The sequence below is a fragment of the Phyllopteryx taeniolatus genome, chromosome 21, assembly GCF_024500385.1.
Source record: "Phyllopteryx taeniolatus isolate TA_2022b chromosome 21, UOR_Ptae_1.2, whole genome shotgun sequence".
NCBI lineage: Eukaryota > Metazoa > Chordata > Actinopteri > Syngnathiformes > Syngnathidae > Phyllopteryx > Phyllopteryx taeniolatus.
Genome location: NC_084522.1, coordinates 2,645,289 through 2,667,500, shown reverse-complemented (window position 1 = coordinate 2,667,500; position 22,212 = coordinate 2,645,289). Strand labels below are relative to the sequence as shown.

At 43.5% G+C, this 22,212-nt stretch overlaps 3 protein-coding genes across 5 annotated transcripts in view; 2 read left to right on the top strand and 1 right to left on the bottom strand.

Annotated features, from left to right (window-relative positions):
- Nucleotides 1–15,132, bottom strand: part of nup153 (nucleoporin 153) — a 17,431-nt gene extending 2,299 nt beyond the window's left edge. The window contains 19 exon segments of the mRNA XM_061759266.1: nucleotides 551–916; nucleotides 1,562–2,446; nucleotides 2,526–2,696; nucleotides 3,013–3,327; nucleotides 3,330–3,611; nucleotides 3,974–4,075; nucleotides 4,156–4,240; nucleotides 4,521–4,613; nucleotides 4,711–4,863; nucleotides 5,298–5,483; nucleotides 5,571–5,711; nucleotides 6,511–6,564; nucleotides 6,669–6,713; nucleotides 6,793–6,909; nucleotides 7,930–8,058; nucleotides 8,320–8,459; nucleotides 9,184–9,456; nucleotides 10,970–11,237; nucleotides 14,936–15,132. Coding sequence (XP_061615250.1) covers nucleotides 551–916; nucleotides 1,562–2,446; nucleotides 2,526–2,696; nucleotides 3,013–3,327; nucleotides 3,330–3,611; nucleotides 3,974–4,075; nucleotides 4,156–4,240; nucleotides 4,521–4,613; nucleotides 4,711–4,863; nucleotides 5,298–5,483; nucleotides 5,571–5,711; nucleotides 6,511–6,564; nucleotides 6,669–6,713; nucleotides 6,793–6,909; nucleotides 7,930–8,058; nucleotides 8,320–8,459; nucleotides 9,184–9,456; nucleotides 10,970–11,237; nucleotides 14,936–15,073 — 3,943 coding nt within the window. The 5' untranslated portion in view covers nucleotides 15,074–15,132.
- An 868-nt stretch (nucleotides 15,133–16,000) lies between these two features.
- On the top strand, nucleotides 16,001–20,358 carry mterf3 (mitochondrial transcription termination factor 3). 3 transcript variants are annotated; one of them, XM_061759270.1, is made up of 8 exons: nucleotides 16,001–16,124; nucleotides 17,432–17,721; nucleotides 17,790–17,942; nucleotides 17,998–18,187; nucleotides 18,318–18,465; nucleotides 18,853–18,924; nucleotides 19,023–19,184; nucleotides 19,262–20,358. In XM_061759270.1, exons 2-8 carry the CDS (start codon nucleotides 17,439–17,441, stop codon nucleotides 19,454–19,456), a joined length of 1,203 nt encoding a protein of 400 aa, XP_061615254.1. In that variant the 5' UTR covers nucleotides 16,001–16,124; nucleotides 17,432–17,438; the 3' UTR covers nucleotides 19,457–20,358. The 3 variants fall into 3 exon arrangements, with proteins under 3 accessions (XP_061615254.1, XP_061615253.1, XP_061615252.1); XM_061759269.1 differs by lacking the exon at nucleotides 16,001–16,124 and adding an exon at nucleotides 17,084–17,200; XM_061759268.1 differs by lacking the exon at nucleotides 16,001–16,124 and adding an exon at nucleotides 17,211–17,299.
- Nucleotides 20,359–20,379: 21 nt separating this feature from the next.
- On the top strand, nucleotides 20,380–21,845 carry LOC133470668 (cytochrome b-c1 complex subunit 7). Its single transcript, XM_061759289.1, has 4 exons — nucleotides 20,380–20,461; nucleotides 21,273–21,341; nucleotides 21,412–21,578; nucleotides 21,655–21,845. Exons 1-4 carry the CDS (start codon nucleotides 20,443–20,445, stop codon nucleotides 21,730–21,732), a joined length of 333 nt encoding a protein of 110 aa, XP_061615273.1. The 5' UTR covers nucleotides 20,380–20,442; the 3' UTR covers nucleotides 21,733–21,845.
- Nucleotides 21,846–22,212: the final 367 nt, after the last annotated feature.

Sequence of the window (22,212 nt, the reverse complement as noted above, 5' to 3'; positions counted from 1 at the left end):
CGTGACTTGGATGCACTTTCGCTGGAGATACAGAAGGTCAATCTAACAGGCACAAATCTGACAGTCCACTTGAGAAGTTTGCAATTTAGCAACAAGTAAAACATGCAAATAAGAATAAAAATAACTTAATAAAACAAGTAAAACATATTTTTAAAAAGGCCATACTACAGCAAGTGTCTCATGAATGCTTTGACCGCACATTGTGCTGCATCGACAACTAACCTTATGCACTGCACTTACTGCACTTCAAATTCTGTGGACTGTTATACAATACCCGTATTTGATTTGTTGATGGTTGTTCATGTTAGTTATTATTAAAAAAAAAAAAAAAAAAAAAAAAAAAAAAAAAACCTGCTCTAAAAAAAATAAAAGTAACTGAAGTTAAAACGAAATAAAAACTATAACAGAAAACCCAGAACTATTATCAACCTGAAGTGTACTTTCAAAAGTTAAGAGAAGGTCAAATTCAGCTATTCACCGATAGAGGTTATAGTGCATTTTAGGTTCATGAGTAGTGTACTTTTTAATGGACCTATTTTAGGAGGCAGACCTGCAGATGGGGTAGCAGATGTCACCGACGCTCCAAAATTGATGGAAGGCGTGACAGTGGGCGGGGCGGCGGCGGCGGCCACCCCAAAGATGAAAGGCTGCGCCGTATGAGCCGGGGCCGGGTTGACCGGCGCGGCCGACGGCGTGTCCTGACTCTGCCCGAAGACAAAAGCTTTGGCCGGGGGAGCGTCACCGGCAGCCGGGGCGGCTTGACCGAACAGAAAAGTGCCGGGAGCCGCGGCGAGAGCGAGAGCGGGCGCCTGGGTGCTGCTGCCAAAGAGACTGGCGGTCGGGGTGGATGAGGTGCTGCTGGTCGTGGTGGCGTTGCTTGCCGTGAAGAAGAACGGCAAATTGGGAGCATCAGAAGCTGTCGGGAGAGAAAGAACGATTACTTATTCACAATTTGTCTTCATTGGTCTAAAACATATTTCTTTAATACAAATAATGCATATTTTCATCCATCTAGTCAGCAACACATAGTGACATGCAAACAATGTGAAACACCGTAGGCACGGGCTAACAATTAGCATCTATGTGACAGTGTTATAAACACAAGCAGTGGAGCAACACATGTAGAAAGACAATAACAATAATCACAGGCAGATATTCTTTATCCTCTGCAAAAAACGACTATTACTGCCGCACTGAGAAGCTGCGATTGCCCCCATTTACAGTATATCTGTCCGTCTCTTATACTGCGCCCAGGTGGCCAAGGCGCACACACCACAAGGAGAAGCAGAATGTGCATGTGTGAAAGCTCTTTAATCCTATTTATTTATGTGATTAAACTATAACATTATAGAGTGCTATTGTATTTTTTTTGGAGGGGGGGCTGGAACAGAATGTCATTGGCATTCATTTCAATGGGGAAAGATGATTTGCGATGTGTTTGCAAGCGGTCACGGAACAAATCAAAGTTATCTAATGGAACCACTGTACATACTTTTTGTAACTTCTGTTTGTTGTGTTCATGTCGTGCTGCTGCTTTTGTGTGCGAGTACAAATAAAATACCTGCAGCACTTTGTCCCAACACAAAAGAGGAATTTGCGGCGTTTGAATTCGAAGCGTCGCCCTTGTCAGCTGGTTTTCCAAAAGTAAAAGCAGGCGGCTGCGGCTGCTCCGCCGGAGCGCTCGGCTTGCCGAAGGAAAAGCCCCCCGAAGCGGCAGGCGCCGAGTCGCCGTCCTTGCTCGCGCCGCCAAAGACGAAGGGAGACGGAGCCGAGGTGGCGGATGCCTCCTTCTTCTCCTCCTCCGCCTTTCCAAATGCGAACGTGGGAGCGGCAGGCTTCTTCTCGGCAGACGGTAATCCAAAGGAAGGGCCCCCCGGTGGCGTGGAGGTGGCCAGGCCGGGCGTCCCGAACACAGAGGCGACGGCGGTGGCGCTGTTTCTTGACGTGCCGTCGTCGCCGCTCTTTACTTGAGAGGAAGCGGGCGCCGTCACGGCAACGGAGGCCGACGAGGTGGGCGCAGCTGATGTTTTTTCTTCAGGCTTCAGAAGGCCAAAGCTGAAGGGCGTCTTCAAAGAGGAGCCGCTGCTGCCGTTTTCCAGGCTGGGCGATGCCATCCCCAACGAGATCCCGCTGCCGCTGGCTCCGAACTTGAAGCCAGCTCCGGCCGCAGGCTGCTCCTCCGGCTTTTTATCATCGCTAGGGGCAATCCCAAATTTAAAGCCCTCAGATGGGGCGCTGAACTTGAACCCTAGTGAGGTATTAGTGTCTTTAGGAGAAGGTTCCGATGAGGGGTTTCCAAACGGGACAGCGAACTTGAATCCTCCCGACGAGGAGGTCGATTCCGACGTGGCCGCACCAAACTTGAACCCTCCAGATACGGACTCTGAGGTACTGTTGGATGTGCCAAACGTGAAACCTCCTGCATTAGAGGTAGTAGGAAAAGAACCTAAAGTTGAATACGAAAGAAACCTTAAGAATCCGAAAGACTTTTCATGACACAAACGCAAACCGGGTCTGCTTCTCACCTTTGGGCTCCACTTGCGCTCCGGGTTTGGCTGCCTGACAGGCGACGCACTTGAAGTCAGCGGCCTTGTTCTGCAGCATACACACGTTACACTCCCAGGAGTTCTCGGGTTTCTTGAACCCGAAGCCGAACGGCGCTCTGCTGGCTGCAGGGGGAACTGCCGCGGACGCTCCTGTTAGGAAAAACACAACAGTCGTGGTTTGGCATTTGCTCATTTTCTGGGGAACCTATCCTCCATTATTTGCTGGAAATCTCAGCTATTTGTAGTCTTTGTGCTCATGCCAAAGCAATTAAAGCCTTACTTTAGCGCCATCTGGTGAAATCTTGTTAGGTTGAATTCATTAGTTTGTTACAAACCCCTTATTTACGGCAGGTCTCGGTCGCTATCCTCCGCCAATTTATTGTATAGCCAAAATGGCTCGTAAATGAAGAGGGGCACAAATTGTCTCAAAAATGCCTTAATGACAACATTCGGGCGTTGTGCGTACCTGGTTTAGCATTCGTGCAGGCCACACACTTTATATCAGCGGCCTTGTTCTGTAACATACACACGTCGCAATCCCACGCGCCCTCCGGTTTCTTAAACTGGTCTCCGAATCCGGCACACGGCGGCGTGGAGGCGGTGGGGTTGGTAGCCTCCTCCAGGGCGGACGAGGCGGAGGGCAACGAAGACGAGGCCTTGAGCCCCGTGCCGTGCTTCGCTGTCTCGCAGGCCACGCACTTGACGGAATCGGGCTTGTTGCTGACCAGACACGTGTCGCACTCCCAGTTGGCCGCCGCTTTGGAGACGAGCGAGCCGACGAGGCGCCGTTTGTGCTGCTCTTTGGTCCCGTACAGGAGGGGGCGCTTGTTTTATTGTCCTTGGTTGCGGTGCCAGGCTGAGGAGACATGCTGCCCACGCACTTGGTCTCCGAGGACTTGTTTTGCACCACGCGGACGTCATAGCTCGATCCTGGGGGGTCTTTGAACAAGTCACTAAGGCCTGTAGAGGAGGAAGAGGAGGAGACAGAGATGGTGGAGGTGGAAGAGGGGGCAGTGGACTGCGTGGAGGTCTCAGATGACTTTTGCACAGTTGTTGAAGCAAAGCCTGAACAAGAGATAAAATTACACATTTTAAACGTGAAAAACAACCAGAAATGCACCTCTTCAAATAGTTGGCCATCCCTCAAAAAGACCAATCATCATCATCATCATCATCAACGCCTCTCTGTTCTCACACGAAGCTAACTTGTAGTAACTAATAGCGTTCACACACAACATTCACGGCTGGCAATAAGGGGAACTCTGCGCTGAAAGCGGCTGGTTAATGAATAAGTGAATTTATTTCCAAATATGTGTATAAGTAAAAGTCTCCTCTGAATACCACGGCAGGTCCCATCTCCAGTTGCATAAATAGACGCGCCCGGCCACTATTTTTGCAGAAATGCGTTGTTTGTCAGTGCTTCTTACCGGGTGCTTTGAGGAGGTCCAGCACGCTGCCCTGCTTTAATGTCTTGGCTGGTTTGAAAGGCCCACCAAAGTCTTCTGTGCTTGCATTTGTTGATATTTTTACTTGGGAGGGGAAAAAAACACATTCAAAGATGAAAATAAAATTGGACGATCTGGTAAAAAACAAACAAAAAGTTGTTTACCTGTTGCTGCAATAGGTGTGGCCAAATTCCCATTTGACATGGGAGGGCCAAGCTTTGTTACAGGGGCACTGAATGTAAAGCCAGCCTGAAAAAAAAAGGGAACATTTAAGATTATATTGTGTTTTAAATTAAAAATTCAAGGGTTCATTCTGAATGCTTTTTCTGCACCCTTCATTTGTAGTACAGTAGTCCCACATTTATTGCCGGGTTTATATTCCAAAACACACCACGATATACGTAAACTCAAAGTAGTGACCATGTGCTCATTTTATTTATATAAATTTTAAAGCTTCATGCATAATGCAAATACAAACTATGCATGTGAGGTGCGGGTATTAATTTTGTCAATTTCAAGTGGCACTCACTGTCGGAGAGAAGTTAGGTGGACTAGCAGGAGTCGCCTTGACAATGGGCGAGGAGAAGGTAAAGGGTACACAAGGGGGAGAAGCGTTTGTCACCTGAGGAAGAGAGAAACAAGCTGTATTTAGGGATTGTGTCAAAACTTTAGACAATACATATTTCATCTAAAAAAATCATGTTAAAAAAATGGTGGACCTTATTTGTGGCCGTTTCCTTGACACGAGTGACAGTGACGGTGGGGGTGGCGGCGGTAGCAACGGGAAGCACCGGGGAGGAGAAGCTGAAGGAGGGCAAGGCGGATGTGCTAATGGGAAGTGAAATGGTTGGAAGGTCTGGCAGCTCAGCCACCTGATGTAAAAAAAAAATATATAACATTGCATTACAAACTAAACAAAAATCCATCTGAATAATAAGCCCAAGTTTTATCATCGCCGCAACTTCAGTTTGAGTGTAGTGTCGAGTGGAATATTTCGGGAAACCAGACTGATTATCTTTTGTGTTTAATCAAATTAAGACATTTGCAAACATCTGCTTTTACTTTGGAAAACAATGATCAAGGTTTTCCGCTATTTTTGGACATTACAGAATAAACCAGTAACTGAATCATATCAATTAATAGATAAAATAAGTAATCATCGTTATTTGTAGCTGGAGTATGAATAACCTGTAATCGGCATATTGGCAACCTTATTGTTATCGACGTATATTCGATAAAAATATTCAATAGTCACAGCCTTACAACCGAGATCTACGCGAAGACGCCAATGCGAAACGGTGTATACCTCGTCATTCTCAGTGCGTTTGGAGGACGGCCGTGCGGTCGTCCGCTCCCTCTTCATCTTGCCGCCGCCGTAGCTGCTGGCGGCAGGCGTGCTGGACATGGGGTAGGTGGCGCCGCTGGCTCCAATTGTGCTTTGAGAAGGGCTGCCGGGGTTTCTGTCAGGTAGTAGAGGTGATTGTCTGGTGGGCTGTGGAAAAAAATAAAACAAAACCCCTCCAAAAATCAGCAAAGGGGAGAAACTTTGGCAGTAATTTAGGTGGCATCAAATTCTGACCTTGTCTCTGGGGTTCCGGTCCAGAGTCCGGCTCGGCCCTTTCGGGGTCAAACTAGGCCTGAATGAGACGGAGCGGTTCACCGAGGTGGAAACGGCGGTGGGGACCACCAGCTTCTGCACTGGCGGGAGATTGGACTCCAGCTGAGGAAAAGAAACGATGAGGATGTGTGAACATGAGATTGATCGGCAACAAAAAACTGTTCTTGACAGTCAAGTCAAAGATATATATTTTTGTTTTGTTAATTGAACTGTAACAAAAGGTTAGGGTTATTTGACTTTGTGGTAAAATTTCAAGATGAAGCTAAAATGCACTATAACCTTTGCAGGTGAACACAATAATTTCACCTGTAAAGGTTTTAGTGCATTTTATCCAAATACCGAATATCCGTTTAAAGTTTTCTGAGTGACTGTATATTGTAGACTGTCAATACGGCACATCTGAACTCACACTCTGACTCGGAAAAAATGCTTTGACACTAACAAACCGATACCGCCGTCTCAGCCTGACGTTAACTTGCTCTGCAAAATGGACGACGGACTTTGCTCGGGCAACGTGACTTGAGCACAAAGGTTCTCGGGCCCCGTCGCCGGCTCCCGTCACGAAGCACATCGAGTGAAGAGTAGCAAGCAACGGTACAATAACGAACCACTTCAGTTGTCGTGTCACAGTTTTATTTTATAACTTGTGGTAATGGTGGCTGTTGAGAGCTCAAGTTGCGTTAACACCAGACTGTGGTGATCTAAACGCAACGCGGCAGCGCACAGCTGTGTGTGTGTCAACGCATCATTGTTGTTGGCGAGCGACACAGCTGTCGCACAGCTGGGATTGTCTGCCAGTTGTTGCTACAAATGCTGCCGGTTTCACATAACGAACTCCCTGTTCCCATCCTGAGGCTAGTATGCATATTGGGTGAGGTCAAAATGATTTTGATTAACTTACCCGTTTTCTTTTGGACTGGAAATGAGACACTTCAAGATCGCTGCCATCCATTGACTGTAAAGACAAAAAAAATAAATAAAAGTTCATTCCGGCTCCTTAAAGTTTCAGATTTTGCTGATAACAGTGACAAGCAAAAAACAGCTGACACTAAAATTTACCGTTGAGAAGGATGACGATGGCGCCGCTGGGATCCTTCTGGCATCCTGGAGATAAAAAAATAAAAAAATCAAATGATGATGCAGTTGACACTCAATTTGTCAATCTGTTTGTGTGTGAACGTACTGCGAGAGGACTGGACATTCTCTCCAAAGACTTCAGGATACGTCGGGCTGTGGCGCTGGTCACCCCGCACGGCTGCGCGCCGGCCGGCTTGGCTCTAATCTGCCTCGTGACCGGGGCCTGAAAGATCACACATGCTCGTTCACCACAATATTAATAAGCGGTTCGGTGACATCTAAAGCAAATGTTCAAAATAAAGCAGCTACATTGGCACCAATTTAATCCACTAGGAGGAGTTGTGTGGGGAGAAAAAAAATCTGCCTTTCAATACCAAAGGTCAATTAAAGCCGACCTGAAACGATTAATCAAATAACTCGATTACAAAAAAAATCTAAATAAATTGGCGTGATGTGGCGAGCCGGGAGGAAAGTTTGTGTAAGAACACGTTTATTAGTGATCCACAGAAAAGAACATTTTTGGCTGAAAATGAGAACACCAAGCCCGAAAACCAAAACACAGAAAGAAATTACTATGTCAATTATTAGTAAAATTGCATTTATGGCTACGACTGCAGAGCTACCAATCAATACAAATTCATTTCCAGAATAATTTGTCTGAATTTCCATATTTTTAAAATGTCAAGAACATTACTGTGCGACAATTATTGCTATACATTATGTAATATGCTAAACCCAATTCTGCATACTGTTCAATTGCACAACACACTCATTGCTTTACAATAGTTAATAAATGATGCCTTCAATATTTGTTGTTTTAACATATTGATTGCATCAACCTTGTAATGGCGGATGGGTTGCAGCCAAATGTCTTCTCTTGCATGGTATTTTTCGATTTCCACTACTGCTGATGAAACAATGCAAATTTCCCCATTGTGGGACCAAATAAGGTTATCTTATATTATAAATATTTCTCATATGAATCTACTTTTAAACGTATAAGCCACTGTTCTCAGGGGAAGTAGAATGTTTTATTACAGATATTCAAAATTGCGGTGGTATTTATTTATAGGTAAATGAATAACTATTTTATTTAATTAGGTGGGTGTACTTCATGAGGTGGCTGACGATTGTATGATGGAATAAAGGAAAAAACTGTAGGGAAGTCGAATAACTGTCTTTCGAAATCATTACAATTACCCATCGATAATCCAATTAGCTTCGGCCGGCGCCGTCGACTCACCTGGTACGGCGTTCCGGGTCGAGTGCGAGCGCTCCTAACAGCAGCCGCTCCACCGTACGTCGTCTTGCCGGGGTAGAAGGGGGAATTGCCCAGCTGGCTGGAGTTCAGCATTGTGTTGTTCAGCGTCGACTGGAGGGGGACATCGGAGTTGCGTTAGTAACAGGTGCTAATTATGATCATAATTACAGCTGCAGACAGCGATGACCTGGCCATCGCAGAAAAGCACCTGTTGTCCGCCCACCCAAAAGAAGCAATTTAGACCATTTTTTAAACCATTTTTCTGGGATGTCTGCTTCTGATTGGGGCTCATTCGAGCAAATTCCCTAGAAGGAATTATGTCAGAGGGCCGATTCCCAAATAACTCCTCATAACGGGAAATAAAAGACTCACATTGGCGGAAGTGCCAAAGATGGACAGGTTGAAGGCGGGCCTCTTCAGACTGGACTGAGAGGGCTGCGGCACAGAGATGGTTCTGTCCGTCTCTGGTGACCAAAGCTGCGGGAGCGACGCAGTCTTAGAGGTGGGCACGTCTGCAAGACAGATCTAATATTTTAATATACATGCTAATTTTGTAAGGGGACAACACGAAAGAAATTACACGTGTGTATAGCTTGAATAACTGAATTTACTGTCCCCTCAAAATAACTCAAAAGAGCCATAAATGTCTAAGCCACAAGCAACAAAAGTGAGTGCACCTCCAAGCAAAAATTTCCAAATTGGGCCAAATTAACCATTTCGTCTCCCAAGTGTTATATGACTCATTAGTGTTCCAAGGTTTCAGGTGTGATCGGGGAGCAGGTGTGTTAAATTTGCCGTTATCGCTCTCACACTGGAAGTTCAAAATGGCTACGAACTCTCAGAGGATCCGAAAAGAAAAAATAGTGCTCTACATAAAGATGGTCTACCTAGACTAGAAGATTGCCAACACCCTGAAATTGAGCTGTAACAGGGTTCCCAAGACCATTCAGCGGTTTAGGAGGACAGGTTCCACTCAAAAAAGTCCTCACATTTTCACTTAGGGGTGTACTCACTTTTGTTAGCGGCGGTTTCAATATTAATGGCTGTGTGTTGAGTTAATTGGAGAGAAAAGTATATTTTACACTGACTATATTAAATTGTAGCAAAGTGCTTCAGTGGGTCCCATGAAAAGATATGAGAAAACATTTACAAAAATGTAAGGGGCGTGCTCACTTTTCTGAGATAGTGCAGCCTCCCCATTAATAATTCATTTTAAAAACAGTGTTTGTTAAGTACCTTTGTCAGACGCACGTGAGGAGAATCCGCTGGTGGTGGAGATGTTGTCGTCCTCGTGCTGCGACAGGTTGTCCTTAATCTCCTTGACCAGCGAGAAGCCGGTGGAGAAGGGCCCCGGCGCCGAGGAGGTGGAGGGCTGCGAAAAAAGGCCGGCGCCGCCCAGCGTCGGTGTGGTGGCCTCATGTGACGAGAAGTGGAGGTGGGAGTGGCTGAGCGGTGGCCGGGACAGCGCGTAGTCTTGAAAGTTCAGGGACGCCCGGCTGGTCGAGGGCTCTGCGTTGACAAAGGAGACGGTTCAGCCCTAACTTTTTATGCCAGGTTTAGTCAACACACCCCTGCTCCACATTGTGCTACTTCTGAAGTGAGGGCCTTGGCCACCAGGGGGCAGTGGAACACAGAGAGAGACTTACAAAGAGCTTCAACACTGACTCAGAAAGGTGCAGTAATACTGAATGAGTTGTTTTTTCGCAGAGGATAAAGAATACATTGCTGTGTGTATTGTTATATTGTCGGTCTACATGTGTTGCTCTACCGTTTGTGTTCAAATACCCATTGTTTAAACGATTATAAATAACATTGCGACTATCGATGCCATTCGTTAGCCTGTATATGGGATTTTGCATTGTATGTCAGCATTAAGCTAGCAGACACTCCCCAAAAACAAAAGTTGTGTGGTTGCTTTAAAAGCACGACGTGTAATTCTCCTTGTTTTACGTTTAGTTGGCACAAAAACAATGGTAATGGCCGTTAATAGCGTGAAGCCTGTTTTCCTAGCAAATGTTCACTGGCTGCCAAAATGCTGCCTGTTGTGAAGTCGGCTGAGTTTGCTGCCAACATGTAGCACTCGTATCTCAATTTGTTGTCGCACCACTCTTAGTCAAGGCACTTTTGCTAAAAATCAATGTTGATCTTTTTCCCCAATCTGTAGAAAATAAGAAATTTTCATTGTGACCATGTTTGTTAAGATATATAAGTAGGGTGCAACAGCACAACTTTGAGTTAGACAATCATTTTAATAATTCATCATCGTTTTAACTATAATTTAGCAAATTCATTATTAAGGAACAATTTTTATTTATTTTTTTAAAACAGGACTGCAACTAACGCTTATTTTAATTTATTAATCTGTTGACTATTTCTTTGATTAATCGGACAAAAAGATTTGGAATTTCCATCGCTATTCAAATACAGGACACATTTCAAATTGACAGTGCAGAAAATGTACAAACAAACTGATTATGTTTCAGTTACTTTGGTCATTCTTTTCCAAAGTAAAAGCAGATGTTTACAAAGATCTTATTTTGACTAAACAAAGTCTGCTTTCATGGAGGACTAATGAAATATGAGAATATTTACTGTTGAGAGACTAAAATTCTGAGGATATAGACAAAAGAGACTCAATTGGTTGTTGATTAATCGCTGCACCTCTAAAATACACTGTGAAATGTGTATGTAAAATTGTGTAGTCTACCAATATTTTTCATCATTTACAATAAATCAATTGAGAAATGGTTTATTAAGATAACTGAATGAAAACGTAAGAGACACTGTGAATACAAAATAAATATAATTACCCAATTGGAGGCAAAAGCAGCTCAATTAATTCAACGAATATTACATGACTCTTGATAATATTATTACTTCCGCAGTGTTATCCGGCCCACCACCGGATTAAAAAAAACAAACAAAACAAAAAAAAAAGAGCAGGCCACATGTGGACCGTGGGCCACAGTTTGCCCACCAGTGTTGCGCACGCGCTCCATGACGTCTCCAAGCTTCAGCTAACCTGTGTTACTGGTACTCGGCTCGGGCGTGTGGCGTCCATCGAGGGAGGGCGGCCCCGCTTTGCCGCCGTTGGGAGGAAGAGCGTTGGGAGCAGGCAGCTGGCAGTTCTCCGTCACATCCGCAGCAGCCGCTCCTCCGCCGCCGCCCCCGCCTCCTCCTCCTCCTCCACCTCCTTCGCCTTCTGGAGCTTCTCCGTTCTTGAAGTAGTTTTGTAGCCAGGGAACGATACTCTTGACTTTGTCCGTCACTCGGCTGATCAGGCCTGACTGCTTGTGATGGAAACAGGAGCAGGGAGAGGAAATAAATAAATACATACAAAATATCATCATTTACTCTGCATGCTTGCTACTTGACACGCAGAAAAAGGAATATTGTCTTTCTGTAAGTGATGTTTCACAGTGTTTCTCTCACAGGCATTCGCCAGCTCAACAGCAAACATCACGCCTTGCACGAGACTGTTATAGTCAAAATAAGCCACTACAAAGAAATGCGAGTATATCGGTTGAAAATTAAGGGAGACAACTTTACATGAGACAAATGGATAAAATACAAAATGGAAACCCCATAAAAGCTCACTTAATGATGCTGTTTGTTTTCTAGTTTACCTGTAGAATGTAAATAAACAGTTTGGGCATCATGACTTCATGCATTAATTCAATAGGCATTGAGTGTCTGGTCAGTATGGGCCTTAACCACCAGGGGGCAGTATAATGCATACAGAATTGTGCTGGATTTGATGACAAAACACAGATGAAGGCAGTCGCTCAATTTTGAGTATTGTTATATTGCCAATTTACATCTGTTGCTACTGTTAGTGTTGTTTATCAGTTTTTGAGTACCCCGACATCAGTGCTAGTTTCGTTAACCCGTCTAAGGTGTTTCGAACTGCGCGTTAGCATTAGGCTTGCAGACTAACCAACAACTAATGTGGTTTGGTTGAAATGATGAATTGAGCAATTTGAATAATTTCATTACAAATTAGTCTAAATAAAATCTCTGCCTCAAAGCTTTGCAGTAATCAATTTTCCAAACGCTTTGCACCACTTAGAGGAACGTTCGTTGTGTTGTCAGCTGTGAACGTTCACACAACAAATTGCTGTACATGCAGATTAGCAGACCAACATGCACGCGCACACACACACACACACACACACACACAGCTTCTTCCTCTTTCTGAAGTGCAAAGTCAGCCGATAAGAAGATTTCTGTATATTTGACAAGCCTAAAAATTCCATTAATTGGAATTCAGAGTTTAAATGATATAAGCGCCTGATTGGCACCTTTAATGTTACGACCAGCTGCAGTGCATTGTTTTCCAGGAGGCGCAATTCCTCAAGTGCAGTAAAAATGAAAGTGGGTCAGTCACTGTGTGCATGCTTCACGAGGCAACCAGCAACCGAGGCCCCTTTCAAGGCGTCTGTAAAAGCCTCATTTTCCCATCGTTTTTTTTCCACCAGCGCCACTGATTAAGTATCAAATTTCGGGGTGCTGTGTCGCTGCGTAAAATTGCACAGTCGCCGCAATAAATAAATAAATTCACATGGCGCTGGGGTTTTTTCCAGCATCTCCGTTTGGAAGGTCATTTCGGCCTCACTCGCTGGATGGATGCGTGAGCCTACATGCACTTTAACCTAAGTGCAAATATGCGCTAGTCCGCAGCGACTGACTGCAATAAATACCATTCGGCTTATCACACAATTGGCACAATTACTGCCAAAGTACAGTTCAGTTGTATTTAACTTTTTTAGTACCATATAATTAGCATTTAATCTTGAACGGTTTGTTTTCAGCTATTATTGTTGGACAATTTCTATTTCACTTTTATGTGCAACACATCTGAAAGTATTATTTATGTACTGTCTGAATGTTAAGAAATTCCAATGACTTGACACATACTGCTAACCGTTAGCGTAAATGCTAATCAGCTGATTACACACATTAAAACACAGACTTTGGTGAAGAAACCTTTGAATTACGAAATATAATTGTTTCTAGTAGGTTGTGTGGTGGCCTGGATACAATTTAACTTCATAACTGGATACGAGGTGATTCATGTTTATTCTTTTGAAAGGTGGCTCTTTCCATTATTTGCAGATTGAAGTGTTGAGCGTTCATGGTATGGTACGCTATACTTTTACTGAAATTACTTTCAAGGACCAAAGTGTCAAAAAAAAAAATTTAAATATAGAAAAACAAAAAACATCAACAATCTTCTACAGTCACGCAAACTCTTTCCTATTTGAAGTGATTATAGATCAAAGAGGAGATTTGAAGGCTCCCTTCACCAGTGCATCGAGATGTTGCGATTACAATAAGTAATACGTTAGTATTGCACTCCGAAGCTGTGTGTATAATTCAAATATAGCGCTCACAATATGTTACGGCTTTTGAATTACCTCTATCTAATCCAGGGTGATTTCTGTGGTAACCTGTGAGTCATGTGGCCAGGCAATATGATGGTGTGGAGATTTTATGCCCCTCATTCATTTTTTTTTTGGCACTTTGGACTAATTTGGTGCCATCGCTTTAATTTTGAAGTCAACTGTGAACAAAACTGTCTGGAGTTTTCCTTTCCCTGACAAAGATGTGGACAACTGTGACTGATTGGGGAGAGCTTCATTGATTGAGGTTGGTCACCTTATTTAGCTAAACTGGAAGGACAAAATATGAACAGCTCTCGGTATGCTACACAAAATATTAAAAATAAAAACTGTTACACAAATGCCTACGAAGGACCCAAGAGAACGATCATTTTAAAGTCAGTACTGGTGCTGGATGTCATTAGATGACGCTAGTGTACCTGTACAAACAAATCACATAGCATAATCAGTCGTTAAGGGACCCAAACTGCGTGGATTTGAAAAATCCATCAATGCCATCACAAAGACAGTCCGAGATGTTAGCCTGAAGCCTATTCAGCTGGTTAAGGGGGAAATTAACCGCCAACTAAATTCCATATCAGCAATTACTTGTACACTAAAGCAGTGATTCTCAACCGGTGTGCCGTGGCAATTTATCAAGTTTCACTTAATTGCCCCAAAAATTATATATTTCCAAGAAATTATGTCTTTATTCATCTTTTTTATGCCAATGAGGCATGGTGACAGACAGAACAAATAAATGCTCTTCTATTTGATGGCAGGAAGTCCATACAGTTATTAATGTATCGACTTTTTGTGACATTTTTGTGCCGTGAGATTTTTCAATTGTAAAATATGCGCCTTGGCTCCATAAAGGTTGGAAATCACTGCAGTCAAGCATGGGAGAGAAGAGGCCGGGGCCTTCGGGAAGAATAAATCAGTTATGATAAGGAAATATTGAACCCTTAAGGCGACAGGTAAGATGCGTTCACGTGCAACCATGTGGGGCTTTTTAACAGCTTCCTGCGCAATTCAACCCGGCTAACGTTAGCTTGACCCCCCCCCACCGACACACACACACCGCCACCCCCAAGCACCACCGACACAAAATTCACGCTAAACCCCGAGCAACACACTTTCCTAATGAGCCCCTTTGACGATTTCTTACGACTAAATCACACCATTTTGCTCCAATAAAGACCTACTGGGCGGATACAACAATGCGCCTGCTCGCTCCCCGGCTGATGTTAGCTTCGTTAGCTCGCTAGCGACTTTCCTCCGCTTTTTCCGCTAACTGGCCAACGACTTAATACGCCCAACTGACGCGGGTGTCGTCGCGCTCCGCCACGGCCGGGTGACTGCGTCCACTCGGGACACGGGAACGCGCCGCCACGGAAGCTGTCCAACGAGTGCGTTCCGCGCATGTAAAGCCACTAAGCGGGGAGGAGGGGGTTAGCATCCGCTAGCATGCTAGGCCAGCGCGTGGAGGCCACGACTAGGCCGCAAAATGTCTGCCCCAACTTCAAACAAAAAACACTCGCAAGAAGAGCCCGCAGGCCTCGTATTCGTCGCTGTCCACTCGCGCGGGTGACTTGGAACGGGTTTACCTGTTTGTTCTTGGCGTAAGGCTTGGAGTCGACGTGGTATCTCCTGCTTCGGATTTTCCCTCCACCCGTGGCCGCCATGGCTCTTGCGTCGGAGAGCGAGTGTGTCCTGTCGGTGTTTCGGCGCCGGATAGCTGTCATACAGCACAGGCGGCTAATGCCGCGAGGGATTCTGGTAAATGTAGTCAAACGGCATACAACTGGTGAACGGAGACTTCAAACCTCCTCTTTCATCTAAAACTCCTTCAAACAACAAAGAGTATGTACTAAATGAGAAGAAAGGATTCCACTTAGTGATTGTTTTATGTTTTTTTTCTTTGAGAAAAGAAAGAGAGAAATGTATGCATTCACATATATTGAGATAGATAGATAGATAGATAGATAGATAGAACAAAGAGCATGTATGTATAGAAGTTTTTGTGTTTGTTTTGTTGTTAATGTTGTTGTTTGTTGTTTTTTTTAAGTGTTGTTTTTGTGACAGTGGGCTCCACATATATTGAGGAGACAATAAAATGGTGCCTACTCTGCTAGCAACTGTTTTACTAGGTCTTCAGCCACGATTGAGAGCCCGGACAGACTGGTTCCAGTGGGAAGCATTCCAGAGGGTCTTCAGCCACAATCGTGAGGGCAGACGTCGTTCCAGCGGGAACCGTTTGAAACCAACTTTCATGAGACTGAAAACAGTGACCGACAAAACAGCCCGGATGCGAGGCATGGGGACATTCGACGGACATGAGTCGGGCGAGGGATGTAGGCAGAGACTGGCCAGCGATTTTATTTTATTTTTTAAATTTTTTGTTTGTTTTTGACGACCCCTCGGGGTGAGCGGCTTACTTGCATTAGCTCGGCAAACAAGTCTACATTAGTCATGGCTGCACTATTGGTAGCATGACTTATTAATAATAGTGTTGCTGTAATACTAAATTTATCAATTTGAAGTTGTATTTTCTGGAATATTTGTCATTTTGAATCTTCGCAGTTGCCTGAGGTCACTTTGCTCTGCTAACTGTTTGCTAGTCTTGCCCAGTTGTTATCAAATGGGGGATGGGTATTTTTTCTTCTTCTCATTTTCTAGAGGTGGATATTCCCAAATCAGAAAAGCTCCTGAAGCCCAATCTAACAAGTCAGTGAGAGGCTGTGGGGGTGTGCCCGAGAGTGCCTGACACGTCGTCAGTTACACCTTCTGTCTCCGGTAGGTTGTTCTTCCTCAGACCCGATGGTTTAGTACAGCAGTTACTAAGTATTCGTTCTTTGTTACTTCCCACCACTGCAGTTTTCACTACATCTAAGTCCTTTATTTGCCTATTATGCAATTTTATTTATTGTAAATCCACATCAAATTGATCCGGATATTTTTTTTCTTTAGCATTTGCTATGTATTGAGACAGTATCTGCATCGCCATTAGGAGTTTATTTTAAACCGAATGACGTCATACAAATCCCCTCGTTTTGTGTTTTTTTTTTTTTTTTTTTATGAATGAAGCATTACTGGTGCATGCTGTTTTCTTAGCAGACAAAGAGAGGCCTCGGCGGGGGTTCAGACAGAGCTCATACACTGGTTGCCATGGAAGCTGGAGCAGACTCGTCACTCCGGCACTTTGTCATGAATTTTAATTAATCAGTCATAACAGTGTGTTACCGCACCGACGAATAATCATAATGAAGAGCACAACATTTGTAAATAACCGTTGCCATTCATTCACATATTAATCAGAATCAGAATCATCTTTATTTGCCAAGTATGTCCAAAAAAAACACACGAGGAATTTGTCTCCGGTCGTTGGAGCCGGTGGAGAGACTGGAGGGTAGGCACAACCGTACGGAAACTAATTTCATTCTTATAAAATATTTAAAATATTGGTGATTGTTGTGGGTAGCTACATTTAGAATACTGTATCAAAATAAACTAAAAACCCGTAATATTTTAAAAGTAAAAAAAACAGGAACTGGATGAGTTTGGATTGAACCATGTAACGGATCAAGAGGGGTTTAATTGTGCTATTGGTAATGTTTTGATCGAAATAATGCACAACGTGAACAATTATCAGTATTAATTCACAGTTGATCAGTTTATCTTGTTTTTGAATGATTCTACTTGCTTGAATCTTATCAAACCGGTGTTAATAAACCGAAATCTTACAATTGTACCCCCGTATTTGCGGTGTGGTATATCCGATATTATGACGCATTTCCGGGTTGGCGCATTTCACCACGTGAAAACATTTGACATTGAAGAAGCGAAATATAAGTTCAAATCGATTCTCAATGGTGAGTGAACATGAATTACGTTGGCGTTTTATCAACTTGTTCACGAGCATTAGCATGTTTTGGCTCTCGCTATTATACCGTAGCGTACATGAAAACCATGTAAGATACGGTTATATTTAATCAAAAATAAAATGCTGTAATATAATATAAAATGCTGTTCGAATGTAAAGTATGACGAGTTTGTTGGCTAGGCTAAAACTTGTGAATAACTCCTCTCCATTTGTTTTGCAGCCCCAAAATGGCAGCTTCCGGTGTGCAGCTGTGTGTCAAACACACATTTCTTCTTCCGCCCCTCAAGAAAGTGGCGACGACCACCTGCGCTCAAGTTCGTCACTGCCGCACAGTCCTAAGGCCACCGCAACTTCCAAACGTCACCGGGACGCCAACGAAACATCAGCAGCGACAACACATCCGTTTTTACAGTGATGTGCTTGCCAAACATGAGGAAAATAAGGAAGACGCAAACCAGTTAATACACATTAAGAACGCCGTGCCGCTAAATGAAAGCCCCGCATCATTAGGTATACATTCATGGTCGTATTTTGAAAGACTTCGACAGTGAGCTGACCGTGTTTCTTCCCGTCTTCAGATCTGGATGCGGCCACTGGATCGTACGCGCTGGAAGAGATCAGCGATGAAGAGGCTGTACGTCTAACGCCTCGTCCGTCCATCCCTCCGGTCGCCGCCTCTCTCAGAGACTACGTCGATCGGTCGGAGACGCTCGCCAAACTAGTGCATCTCGGTAAGTAATGGAGTCGGACGTGAGTGATATGGAGTTGATAATGTCTCACCGGCAGGGGTGAACCTGTGGAAGCTGGAGGAGAGGCCCAATGTCGGCTCCATGCTGCTCAGACTCAACTTCGATACGGACGTGGCTCCGAGGCTGCTCTTCCTCAAAGCCCTCGGCGTGGACGAATCTCGTTTGGGCTTCGTCGTCACGCGGAACCCGTTCGTCCTCACGGAGGATTTGCAAAACCTTCACGCCAGGTGATAGGAACTTTTACGTCTAAAAGTCTGAAATGCATCACACATTATTACGCCAAGCTCTACTTTTCCTATTTTGTCAGCATGTTGCCGTAATAATCATGTTCTCTTGCGCTCTTCTTTTTTTGTCAAGGGTGAACTATCTGAAGTCCAAGAAGTTCACGTCCGAGAATGTTGCGTCAATGGTTTCCAGAGCTCCTTATCTTCTCAACTTCACCGTGAAGAGGCTGGACAACCGACTGGGTTTCTATCAGCAGCAGCTGGGCCTCAGTGCGTCCAATGTAAGCATTTTCACTTCATTATTTTCTGTTTTGGAAGGCGCAACATCAGTAGTTTGTCTTCTTTTCAGGAAATAAATGACAGTATGCACGGTGGTGTTTGGAGTTTTTCAAGTTACAAGCTAATGCTTTGTCAAATTTAGTTTTTTTTTTTTTTTTTCCCCTTTGTATTGCGAGCCAAAATTTTAATTATGAGCGAGGTTTAAAATAGCCTGCCGCTCGGGTAAAGTGGGGAAAAAAAGTAGTGCTACAGTTGCGAGGCTGCGCTGCACTGTATTTGTTTACCGAGTTGGCTAGAGCGAGAAAGAGTTGACACTCCGTGTCGCTTGATATGTTCCGTGTTCAATGACTGTCTTGGCGACACAAACGCTAACTGTGGTTTCTTTCCAGACCCGCAACATTGTCGCGCGTCTGCCCAGGTTATTGTGCGGCAGTTTGGAGCCTGTTAAAGAAAATCTAAAGGTGACACAATGACAAAAATGTAACAAAACTAATTATTAAAACTAATCGACTTTTTTTCACATTGTGTATTTATGATTATGTGCGCGCTGCAATTCCAGGTGTGCGAAATCGAGCTCGGCTTCAAGGCCAATGAGATCCAGCACATCGTCTCGGCCGTCCCCAAAATTCTGACGGCCAACAAGCGGAAGTTGACGCAAATATTCGACTTCCTCCACAACACCATGAAGGTGCCGCATCACCTGATCGTCAAGTTCCCACAGGTACTTTAAACTTTACCTGCAGTGTTGTGTAATTGACCCAAGTATCGATGTTCATCCTCAATTCGAACCTCCAACAGGTCTTTAACACCAAGTTCCTGCGTATGAGAGAGCGCCACCTGTTCCTGGAGTACCTGGGAAGGGCTCAGTATAACCCGGATCAAGCCAACTACGTTTCCCTGGAACGTTTGACGTCGTCTCCGGATGAGATTTTTTGCACCGAGGTGGCTTTGGCCATGCAGGAAGATTTTTTCTTGTTCCAAAAGACACTTTAAACCGCTATGAAGAAGCACGAGGACCAGGAATATGTATTGAAACCATTAAAGGACACATACTATTCACAATTTCAAAAAGTTCTTGGGTGTCTTAATAACATGTCTCTGGTATGCTTTCGTCAAAATACATCTAAGATCAAGATATATTGACAGTTATATAGTGTATTTTTTTGCCATGGTTAAATTGGCTCATTTTAGGGATGGATCTGCCTATCCCAGCTGACTTGGGGCGAGAGGCGGGGCACACCCTGGACTGGTTGCCAGGCGATCGCTGGGCACAGGAAGACAAACATTCACACTCACATTCACAGGACAATTTAGTGTTGAGTTAACCTAAAGGTTTTTTTGAATGTGGGAGGAAGAAGACTCATGAAAACCACGCAGAGAACATGCAAACTTCACAAAGGAAGCCCAAACTCCAGGTTCCAACCACCAACCTCTGAACTGTGAGGCGGATGCGCAAACCACTCGCCCGCCATGCTGCCAATTTCCATAATGTTCCTGTTTTTAGCTCAAGACACATGCCAGGGTTTAAAATTGTGCTTAATAAATGTATCCAGTTTTTTTTATTTGCCTTTTTAGATGTTGGGTTTACATTTTCAGTCATATACATACTACAAACTGTACTATCTACTGCTAGAACTACACTTGTTGATTTTAAAGCAAATAAGATCTCATATTTATTTTATCTAAAAATATATGTAAAATGTGTGAAATTCTATTCGGTTTTTTTTTCCCGTGGAGGCAGTTTAAATGTGTAAACAGAGCGTGTCTTGCTTCATATATATTTTATAATGTAGATGATAATGTACTCTATAATACTAACCATTATTTATTGTTTGTAACAGTTACATTAAACAAGCAGAAAGTGAAATTTGACGGTTTTTTTTAATTAATAATAATGTCAGTTGATTTGCGCATGCGCGTCTTTTCTGGTATATGTCTTACCCACAATGCATCGCGCTCTTTCCCACAGCTAACTCAACATGGCGTCGAGGGCACCAGGTAAAAAAATGTCACTCCTGTTTTGACGATATTATCACATTTCTTTCCTTCTGAAGCGGGCGTCGTCGAATTAAACGAGCCGACTTGTTGTAAAGTGACACTCGGTTTGAGTTCTTTGAATTTTATGCCTAAAACGCGCTTTAGAAGTCATTCGGCTCGCGTTTGTCCTCTAGTGTCTCCCTGCTTAGTGATCTGATGCTAGTGGCTAACGTCTCCTAGCCTGGCTAACGCGCGAAGAGTACACGGATATAGATTTATTATTATTATTTTTTAATAATTTTTTTTAACTACAAAAAAATACTCAGGTCTCCAAGTACCACAATATGACCAACATTAAAATATTATAGCGTAGTAGGCCTAAGTTAATTAAAAACGAGACTGGTTTCATTCCTTAAAAGTATATTTAATATAAGCCACTGAAACATTAGTCACAGTTTGAGCACAAACTCTGAGCTTTAAAGTATGGTGGAAAAAAGTGCACCCAGTTAATGATTAAAATGTATTGCACAAAAATGTTAGCAAACAAACAGTTCTAAAAGATTCCATGCACATGTATTGTACGTAACAGTTACAACTGAACTGTACTGGATGAAAAAAAAAAAAAAAGTTAAAGCTATTTTAGCATTATGTACAATTTCAGTATTTTACATACCACTCGAGGGGAGTGTATAATTTGCGAAACACTGTTGGAGGCTAAAATTGCAGCAATAAATGGAACGGCTAACACAATTTGAAATTGTTGAAATGTCATTTAAGCTAACGTTATGGCAGTATAATTATCAAATTGTTCCCCCCCCCCCCCCCCTCACAGTGGCTTCAGGCAGGCTTCTGTCCAGTGTGCGCAAATGGTACTACAATTTAAGCGGCTTCAACAAGATCGGTAAGCACGGAAAGGTAAATATGAGCCTAAAACTGCGAGTAGAAGTTCCATTTTGACCCGCCTGTGGCAGGTTTGATGCGAGACGACACGATACACGAGGACGACGACGTGAAGGAGGCCCTGCGCAGGCTCCCGGAGAACGTCTACAACGACCGCATGTTCCGCATCAAGAGAGCTCTGGATCTGTCCATGAAGCACCAGATCCTCCCCAAGGATCAGTGGAGAAAATACGAAGAGGTGCAGATAAAGGTTTTGTGAAGTGTGCGTTTTGTCCTTGCGTGTGAATTGTTGACACCGCTTTCCATCCGTTTAGGATGAGCCCTACCTGATGCCGTACCTTGACGAAGTGGTCCGTGAGAGGAAAGAACGAGAGGAATGGATGAAGAAATGAATGAGAGACAGATCGAGAGAGCTGGGCTGGTTAAATCCTTGCATGAATATCCGTGGCGTTGTATATTTAAGATGAAAGTCTATATAGTCATTAAAATGTACATTTTGAAACAAGCCCAGCTGTTTCAGTTCATTAACATGAAAATTATTACATAAATACAGAAATCACAACCTCGGAAGGAACTGTTAGAAAATACAAAGGAGAATTACAGCCACTGAAGACAAAGAATATAAGAGTTGTACTTTGGGAGTAGTGATAATCTCATGAAATTTGTCATAGTTTTGTTATTTGTTTAACTGAAACAAGTTTCTATTTTTGTTTTAAAAGAAAAGGTCTGGTGTTGATGTACGAAGACTATTTCATTTAAAAAACCAAAGTACGGTATAACCAGACATCTGATACATTGCTTTATCTTTACACAAACAATTTCTCATAATTAAAAGAGTACATTTCAAATTTTATTCCTTGAAACGGGGACTT

Excerpts from the sequence above, each read along its gene's own strand:
- LOC133470668 (XM_061759289.1), top strand. Across the intron at positions 21,342-21,411 it reads AAGCGGCTTCAACAAGATCG|GTTTGATGCGAGACGACACG; the intron begins GTAAGCACGGAA and ends CGCCTGTGGCAG. Across the intron at positions 21,579-21,654 it reads AGTGGAGAAAATACGAAGAG|GATGAGCCCTACCTGATGCC; the intron begins GTGCAGATAAAG and ends CCATCCGTTTAG.
- mterf3 (XM_061759268.1), top strand. The coding sequence starts at position 17,211 with ATGAATTACGTTGGCGTTTTATCAACTTGTTCACGAGCATTAGCATGT. Across the intron at positions 17,300-17,431 it reads GTAGCGTACATGAAAACCAT|CCCCAAAATGGCAGCTTCCG; the intron begins GTAAGATACGGT and ends TTTGTTTTGCAG. Across the intron at positions 18,466-18,852 it reads TGGGCCTCAGTGCGTCCAAT|ACCCGCAACATTGTCGCGCG; the intron begins GTAAGCATTTTC and ends GTTTCTTTCCAG.